Raw genomic sequence first — 9,981 nt, forward strand, 5'->3', positions numbered from 1 at the left:
AGACCTACTCACATATCAATGTCCTAGAGATGAGACAAGTTCTGCTAGAATTGCAGGCCTTTCAAGATTTTCTTCCTCGGGGGACTGTTGTGATACAAATTGACAACATATCTGTGGTTTGGTACATCAACAAATGGGGGGAGACCAATCTTATCCCCTTTGTTGAGAAGCAGTGAGAGTGTGGCAGCGGATGATCTCCAACTGCTATGTTATGGCAACACACATACTGGCAAAATCCAACATACTAGTGGACAAATTCAACAGTCTATTCTGATGCCTCAGGAGTGGTCTCTCAATCAATCAGTGGTGGAGAGAATTTTTCGTCATCAGCCAACCTTGCCACGATCTCTTTGCATCTCCCCACAACAACTGCAGTTGGTTCTTTGCCCTAATCCTCCCTCAAGTGGAGTCACTGAGAGATGTTCCAGTCTCCTTTATGCCTATTCCCATTACCTCTGATTCCAGAATGTTTACAGAAAGCGCTTCGGTTAAAGAACTCAGTTATTCTTATTGCTCCTTTTTGGTCTCAGCAAGTGTGTTTTCCCTTACTTTGGTCTCATGTTCGATATCACCAGTCCAGGTGTTTCCACTTACTTTGGTCTCGTCTTTGATATCTCCAGTCCAGATCTTCTCTTGCATCCCACTGGTATGAAGCATCCCAATATTCCAGGCCTCAAAGTGACTGCATGGTTTGTCCATTTCCATTGATAGCTAGACAGCCCAGGGTTTCCTTCCCAGTCCAACGAATACTTCTATCTTCCCAGATAGCTTCTACAATGAAGATCTACAGGAGCAAATGGAAAAGATTCTCAATTTGGGCTCTTCAGAAGGAAATTCATCCTTTCACTGCGCCTATATCTGCAGTACTAGAATTCTTTTGTAACCATGTTTCAAGAAGGTTCTAGTTTTTCTACAGTCAAGAAAACCCAGAGCTTTTAGACATGCTCCACTTAAAGAAATCCCAATCCCTATGAGCTACACGCTCTAGGGGCCTAAACCTCGACACCACAATAAACAGAACATGCTGGAGGGATAGATTCCTGTCCCAGAGACTTCCCATACTCTGGAACAAACTACCTATCTATATCAAACAAAGCTCCTCATTAGCACTGTTCAAGAAGAATCTTGATGAATGGATGGGAGATAGGAAATTCACCCCGGGGATCACTTCTGTGGCTCTGCTTGACTGTGGCACAGGAAAATAATTTTCTTGGGTGGCGAAAGCCAGGGTACCTTTGGCTAGGCTTATATAGGCCCTAGGGCCAATCGCCTAGTACCTACCTATGAACCTAAGGTACAATTAGCAGCTATATCTAATTTTCACTCAGGAGAAAATGCTTCCTATTTAGCTTCTACCAAATTATGCAAGATTTTTCTAAAAGGTACCTTCTTACTTAGACCTCCAGGGAAAGACCCAACACCTCCTTAGAATTTAACAGTTGTACTGCTGGAGTTGACCCAACAATCATTTGAACCATCAGCCAAGTCTGATGTAATTTTTTGTCTTAAAAAAAAGCATTCCTAGTAACTATTCCATCTGCGAGATGAATTTCTGAACTCCAGGCTGCATCTTCCAAATCCCCTTTTATTATTTTTCACAGACAGAGTCACCTTACGAACAAATCCATCCTTCTTAGGATCTTCATTTTGTGTTAGAGAAGTTAACACTTGCTCCATTTGAATCAGCTAATCTGCCTGACTTAAGCTTCTTAACATGGAAAACAATTTTACTGATTGCTCTGACCTCTGCAAGAAGTGTTTGAATTGCAGGCTCTTATAGTGAATCAACCCTGTTGCATGTTCCACAGAGACAGAGCTTCTTTGAGAACTAATCTGTCTTTTATGATGAAAGTTGTATCCATGTTTATTTTAAGCCAAGCTATTCATTCCCCCATTTTCTTTATTGACCCTGACAACTCAGGTACTGTCTTGACCAAACTAAATCTTTCAGATCTTCTGATCAATTTCTTGTGATGGTAAGAAGAAGGGATAACCTACATCAAAGCAGGCTATTTACAAATGGTTGTCTTGGGTTATTACCTTTTGTTAAACTCACCACATCAAAGTTGATCCAGGCAGAGTCAAGGGCTAGTCTGCCAGAGCCTTGGCTTCATCTATGGCTTTTTTGAAAGGGTTGGACTATAGAAGTAGTGTAGAAGCAGCAATGTATTTGTCAGTACATACTTTTATAAAGCACAATAAGCTTGATTCCTTCTCTAGGTCTAGATCAGGCTTTGCTAGGACTATTCTCCAGGGGCTCATGAACACTATTCCTTACACCTACCAAATATAGTAAGCTGGGGTAATCTATCCATATTGCTAAGGCTACTGCAGCAGTGATAAATGTGATGAGCTTATATAATACAGTTGTATAAGTAAACTTACCATAAACTTACCATAACAGTAGTTGTTCGAATGGTCACTGCTGCAGTAGCCACTGCCTACCATCCACCCCCCTTTGTTTTTTAGTGTATTTATTTTTTGGTCTTCCTACCATTGTCCTTTCAGGACTCTGCCTACCAACAGAAAAAGGGAGGCTAACTCTGAAAGGCTTAACACCTAAACTTGTCTTTTAGTCAGGTCAGCTCAAGCTGCCAGACAGTTTGGACACAAGGAAGTTGCCCTGATGCTTTGAAAGCTGTCCGGCTGTTATATCCTTGGCAGGATATAACCCGTATAGCTAAGGCTACTGCAGTGGTGATCATTTGAAAATCTACTGTTATGGTAAGTTATACAACTGTACTTTCTTTAATATTTGTCCAATCATCTATTGAAATTTCTTACTGTTATTTTTGTAACTCTTTCTTCCCTAGTGCTAGAAATATTTGAAAGCATTGATGTCTCGGAAGAAAAGTAAGAAGTTGTTAGGGGTACCTATTCAGTTTGGCATGAGACTGTGAATGGTATACACTGAATACCTACTGTTAAGTTCTACTCTTCAGTAGCCATTGTTATTGGAAACAAAGATTACATGTGGTATGTGCCATCAGAATGTTTTCAAAAGTATTCCAGACATAGAATCCATGATACTGAAATGCTCACCAAAAAAGGGATTTCCCATATAACATGTCACAGGTAATGTCAGTATATGTACAGTTTGTTGGATGCCATTTCAGTGAATCCCATTTAGCAGAGACTGTTAGACTAGACAGGCAACTTGATGCAGGTATTATGATTTATCCTAAGGTTTAGTGACTTCAGAATTGGCTATGTTGCTGAGGTGGTACATGAGGTGAATTCTGTTGTTGTTGTTGTTGTTTTGTGTGTGTGTGTGTGTGTGTGTGTGTGTGTGTGTGTGTGTGTGTGTGTGTGTGTGTGTGTGTGTGTGTAGGGGGTGTAAACTAAAAAAGCATTGCTAGACTGTCAATTTAATCAAAAAGTCTTAACTAAACAGGCTTCCTAGAATCCATCAACAGAGAAAATTGTGTCCAGTGATATCATTAGCAGTCATCAGTGTCAAAGGCCAATTATTAGTAAAGGATATACATTCTGCTGTGAAGTGTTATCCAGATGTTAGATATCAAGTGTGACTTTGCTGGCTTAATTCCACAAAGACCGGCTGTTATAATAAGATACCATGTGATTGTTCTTTTATAGGTTGCAGTTTGTGCAGGAGCCAGTAGTTACTTTCCAGGTCTGTCATTATTCTGTGGTGCAACATCTGCTCTTGTCTTCACAGCAGTACAACAATTGATAATAAAGCTGAAGTATGATGACCCTGTGAATGTAATTCCTAGTAAGTAATTCTTTTGTAGATGAAGAAGAAAAATGTTGCTACATTTTTTCACTAACATTCTATAGTTAAAGTGTCTGCGTAGTACATTTTGCATGGACCTTCCAAAGACCATATAAGTATGTGTTTTTCCCTTGTATGTATCTGCCAGTTGGCTTAATAGTTAAGATCTTTACATTTCATATCCTGACCTTCAGCCACTGACTGTGTGGAGTTTGCATGCTCTCCTTGTGTCTCTGTGGGGTTCCTCCCACCTCCCAAAAAAAAAAAATAAATAAAATAAAAAATAAAAAGATGCTGAGTGTTTCTACATTGGAATTACCCAAGAAAGGAGCTGTGGGCAGAAGCACAGACTGTACTTGGTACCTATAGAGAGAATAGTTTTATAGATCAACCACTTTGGGCATCAGTTGTGATGTGCAGTATCTTCAAAATAGGAGAATGCAGAACTTGACTGTGAGTTACGTCAGGGCTAGTCGCTCAATGGTGTAATATATGGCTCTAGGTGATTCTATCTTGTTAACTAATGTTGCCAAGTAGGCATGGGTGTTCTGCTGGTAATAAGTGGGTTGAGGACCTGGCTTACTCCAGGGACCCATGCTGATGGTAGGAGGGAGGGTATGTGCCTCTATTGGCCAGTGTGTGCACGCTCTAAAGCCCAGCAGCCCTGAGTCAATAAGCTACTGGCCGGACAGTGTCCACTTGCTCAGCTTGAGTTATCTGGGATACCTCCACTCTGTGAAAGCTGGATGTAAAACCAATCAACCTGCCAAACATGAACTAAGAATTGCTAGACTCAGTTTAGGCTCACTGACAGGATGCAACTTGGTAGTGGATGACATGATGATAAGGAGGAGGCTAGACATCTTATGTATTCAGAAGAAGTGTAGCAAACCCACTTGGCTTAGGATCTGGAATTTACTACTCAGGAGGAGGACGGACTAGAAATGGTGTGGAACTGTGTTGAGGGAAAGCTTCAGAAGACAGTGAAGGATGTCATCAGAATTAGTAACAGACCCATGGTAATTAGACTCCCGTGAAAGGATAGGGCAGTAGTCATAATATCAGCCTAAGCCCCACAGCAGGGGGGGGTGGTGGTACTGAAGAAAAGAGTGCAGTTCAAACAGTAGTTGCTGGACCTACTAAATTAGGTAGGCAGCATGAATTGTTGTTGATAATGAGTGACCTGAATGCAAATGTCAGGACAGACAGAACAGGCTATGAGGACTACCAGAGCCCACAAGGATTTGGACAACAGGTATAAAGAAAGAGAGGCCATTCTAGACTTCTCTCTGGCAAATGGCTTGATTTTGGCCAAAACATGGTTCAACAAGAGAGACGGTTGTAAGCTCACGTACAAGAGTGTCCGATGTGCAACTCAGATAGACTTCCTCCTAGTAAGAAAAGGGCACGGGAGTAGATCAGTAATAGAAAAATCATCCCCAGTGAAATAGTCAGCTAACTGAGGCAACCAGTGTTTTATGCTAGTTGCCAAAATCAGCTACAAGCAAAGGTCAGAGAATGCTCTACGGTCAACAAAGATTAGGCAAAAGATCTGGAAGTTGACTGGAGAGAAAGTGCAAGAAATCTAGGAATTATTCGGGGCTGTTGCACCTCAGGAAGAGAGGAAATACGTGGAGCTGAAGAACAATGGCAGTACCTCAAATCAGCATCTGTGAGGACTATAGAACAGATCTGCAGCTGAGCCAGATATGGAAATAAGGTACATAATGAAAGTTGGTGCTGAATGCAAAACTCCAGGAAGTCATCAAAACAAAGGAGTGTGAGAAAAAGTGGGAGACAAAATATGGACGAGGCTAGGAAGGAATACTGATTTGCTAACAAAGAGGCTAAGGCAGGAGTTGCAATAATAAAGATCAGGACATTAGACACAGGATACCAACTTCAGCAAAGTGATTCAATAGATGGCACAAAGAAACTCAATCAGGTTGCAAGGCAAAAAAATGGAAGACAAAGAAAATATAGTGAGACACACTTGATAAGGGATGTCAGCAAAACCTGTTCACCAGTCCACAGAGAATCAAAGGCAGATGGAAGGAGAACTTCCTGCAGCTTCTAAATGAGGAAAACCCCACAAAAGCTGTACTGCCCCAGACACAAACTACAATGAAAGAAGAGAAGGAACCCACCCTAGAAGAAGTAAGAACAGCACTAAGGAAAATTAAGTCAGAGAAAGCATACTAGTGCCAGTGTTCAAGAACAAAGGGGACACTAACAACCATGAGCAGTACACAAGTATCAAACTCCTGTCACATGTGCAAGGACCCATTGACCTCTAGTATGAACAGTGTTTGGTCTCACAAAAGGGTCCTCAGTGGGAGTGAGTGTGCAATCAGGATTGAGTCCACTGCTGTTTATACTAGAGATGGACTCCATTAGCAATCAGATTGGAGGGGACAGATCAACAAAGTTGCCATATGCAGACAATGTGGCACTGCAGACAGAATCTGAGCAAAAACTTCAGCAAAAGTTAGGGGAATGGAATGCAAAACTGAAGGCACATGGGATGAAACTGAGTGCAGGTAAGACAGTTGTAATAGTAGCAACTGGGGGAATCAAAGAAGCTGAGAATTTAGATAGAAGGGAAAACAGTGGAACAGGTTAACAGCTTCAAGGATTTGGGAGGGGTAGCTGAGAAGATGGGAAGTCTAAATAAGGAGGTCAAAGCCAGAATTAGGGAGGCTGCAACTTACTGGCAGAGAGTGTCATGGATAGTGTATAACAGAAGAATGCCAAAGAAGCTGAAAAGCAAGGTATATAAAACACTTGTGCAACCAGTGCTAGTGTATGTATTGACAAAGCAGTTGATGAAGCTGGAGGTGATGGAGATTAAGTGTCTGAAATGGGTGGCAGGATGAACACTATGAGACAGACAGACAGAGAAATGAGGTCATCAGAGCAGAAGTCCAATTAGCTGTAGTTACAGGGAAGGTCAGAGAGAACAGATTATGGTGGTCCAGGCAGACGTGCAGGAAGAAAGAAGATAATCTTATGAAGAAGCTTTAAGACAGAGAGGAGGAAGGCAAGAGGAAACAAGGGTGTCCAGCAAAGATGAGGATAGACTGGGTGATAGAAGACCCGTGACAGTCAAGCATGATTGTCAAAGAAGGTGGTAGAGTGACATTGAATTGAGAGAGATGGCAACAGTTGACAAGACATTTTGACCCCATGTAGAAAATGCGAATAAGTGTTTGATGATGATGATCTGCCTGGTACACAGCATGGGCCATACAGAGACCATACAGGTATTTAGAATCAATTTTTTTAAATTTTTTTTAATGCTTGTACATGTGAACACAGGAGAGTTTATTTAACAGAAAAGACATCTGAGACACTGATTGCCTTTTGCTCTGCTTAAGTCAAAAAATAGGCTAATGCAACCAGCAAAACTGAGGTAGCTAGCAGACAATTTAGAAACAACAGATCTGATGTCGTCTTTTTCGTCCACTCCTCAACTGATGGGTCACAGATCCAACTTTGGCCATTTCTAAGGACTTGGATCCATAGCTCATGCTCCTCCTTATACACATAATCCTCCTCTGAAACAATTTTTGAGTTTTAAGAAAATATGTGAAGTAGCTCTTTGGAACAGCATTTATAATGATAAAGTTAAATATGACTTTAACCTGTCTCAATCATAGAGAAATATGATCTGAAATGGAAGAATTGTAGATTCATGAAGCTGGTCAAAGGTGGAGGTTTGGTTGTAATGATGAACACTGAATATAATAAAATAATGTTTGACATGTTGCATGATGAGACCTATGAATTTATTTCCTTAAACGAGCTTAATAAAGCCTATAAGCACATATGAATACAATTGAAGGACATGTTTATTGAAGGGAGAATACATATTGCTGAATATACTTATCTTAATATCACATCCCCACTTATACCTACTAGAAATATAATACCTAATATAGAAACATGGACAACCCACCTTTCCGTCCCATTGTGAATGGCAGGAATTCTATTACTAGTGCTTGTGTGAAGTTTTTGAATGACAGATTAAAAAAATTCATAGCACAAGTAAAGCATGTGTGTAAGGATTCCTGGGATTTATTAAACTTAAACCACTATACCCCAACAAATATAGAAGGTACAAATTTAGACATAGCCTCCAGCTTCAGCAACTATTTTACCTCCTCAATACTTAAACTCATAAACGATACAAATCCCACCAACCTCCCGCAACCCCCTAAACCCCAAAAAATACTTCCCCCTTCCCACTCAAGCCAGTACCAGTATCAACCATCCAAAAACTCTTAGCAAAACTCAGACCAGCCACCCTCACTGCAGAAAATCTTCCTGTCGAATACCTTCAACTTACATCCAGGACCATAGCTTACCCCATCTCATTACTAATAAAAAGATCTATCACTGAACTCAGCATTCCATCCTTGGGGAAAACTTCATTCATCATCCCCCTTCACAAGGGTGGCCCCTCTATTGACCTCTGTCACTACCAACCCATTGCGATCCTCTCACCCATATCCAAGATTCTTGAAAGGTACATTCACCACCAACTCCTCAACCACCTTCTCTCTAACAACCTACTATCCAAAACACAACACGGCTTCCACCCATCCCACAGCACCACCACTGCCCTAATTAACTTCACCAACACCATAAATGCATACAGGAACCAAGGCAAGCTTGTCTCTGCCACCTTTCTAGACTTATCCAAAGCATTCGATACGGTTTCCCACAATAAACTCTTAACCTGCCTCTCTGAAGTCAACCTCAACAGCCCCACCCTGCACTCGTTTAATAGTTACCTTAACAACCGCCATCAGTCTGTCAAATAGGTTAACTCCCTTTCCCCCCACTCCCTGTCACACTTGGCGTACCTCAAGGTTCGATTCTCACCCCCCCAATATTTAAAATCTTTAAAAACCAAATTCACTTAGCAATCACAAAAGCTGAAATAGTCCAGTACACTGATGACACAACCCTGATCTGCTCCACATCTGACATCCAACTTCTCCAACAAAAAAAAAAAACAAGAATCCTTCACAGAGATAGAAAATTGGCTAAATAAATCACAATTGATATTAAACCCAAAGAAAATACAACTTATGCTGTTCCACCCAACAAAGACCAGTGATACTCAGATAACAAGACCCTCATCACCCCAGTCCCAGAGACCAATTTGTTAGGACTTACAATCAACCAACAACAAAAATACAACAAACATATATCCCTCACTATTTCCAAAGTCCACAAAAAACTAGGGGCCCTCTATCACTGTAAAAGGTTCCTAACTTCCGAGTCTAGAATCGCCATAGCCAGAACCTATCTCTTATCAACTTTACTTTATGCTTCCCCAGTGCTAACAAACCTAAATAAAACTGACCTGAACAAACTTTCCACATGCTATAACAAAATTGCCAGGTTCGCAACCAGTGCCAAATTAGGCTTCCACCACTGCCAATCCCTACATACACTATACTAGCTAGAATTTCCGAATTTATTACGATACCACCAACTCAACCTAGCACACCAAATTCTATATTATCATGACAAAACCGTGCCCTGACTGGCCTTCTAAACTTCTACAATTCAAATAGACAACTACAATCCAGTAACAAAGCTCTGATCAAAAATATCCCATGTAAAAACAGCTCTGGGGAAATCTCTGTTCCATCATGAAGTTGCAAAAACATGGAATACCCTACCTCCTGACCTCAGACTACGTAAATGTACATCCACTTTCAAAAACCACCTTAAATCATATCTTTACACCAATCATTTAAGTAACTGCAATGGACCTCCCTAAAGCCCCACCCTACTGTAGGATGTTATTTCCTGATTTGTCTGGCAAATACGAATACTGTGTTCTGCTTATGCTCATTGTTTATATTGTAAATACTGTATATATGATCTTACTGTGATAATGCCATGTAAATTAAATATATTCCACCCAAACCTGTCTATGAAAGTGCTATGATCACATAAACTTTCTATAAAGTTATCATTTAAACTTTGTAACCTTAATTGTTACCATTAATTGCTTAACAGTTTGGAGCTTTTCTCCCCAGGGCTCCACTGAAAATGGACACTAGCTGTCCAGCCGGACTATTCTGGTAAACAAATGATCTGAAGTAGTTACTTCATTTGCTCTGCAACCTGTGGGTATCGGATCCGAGCCGGCAGCTTTCCAAGCTACAAGATCCGAGCTCATAGCTCCTCCCCCTACCCATAATCCCCTGCTATGTGCTACATTA

At 40.9% G+C, this 9,981-nt stretch overlaps 1 protein-coding gene across 1 annotated transcript in view; it reads left to right on the forward strand.

Moving 5' to 3' along the window:
- LOC122810718 (ammonium transporter 1 member 3-like) overlaps positions 1-3,744 on the forward strand; it is a 998,780-nt gene extending 995,036 nt beyond the window's left edge. The window contains exon 7 of the mRNA XM_044082282.1: positions 3,598-3,744. Coding sequence (XP_043938217.1) covers positions 3,598-3,744 — 147 coding nt within the window. The remainder of the gene's footprint in view (positions 1-3,597) is intronic.
- The last annotated feature ends 6,237 nt before the right edge of the window (positions 3,745-9,981 follow it).

Source organism: Protopterus annectens, chromosome 9.part0 (genome assembly GCF_019279795.1).
Source record: "Protopterus annectens isolate FY-2018-M chromosome 9.part0, PAN1.0, whole genome shotgun sequence".
Classification (NCBI taxonomy): domain Eukaryota; kingdom Metazoa; phylum Chordata; order Ceratodontiformes; family Protopteridae; genus Protopterus; species Protopterus annectens.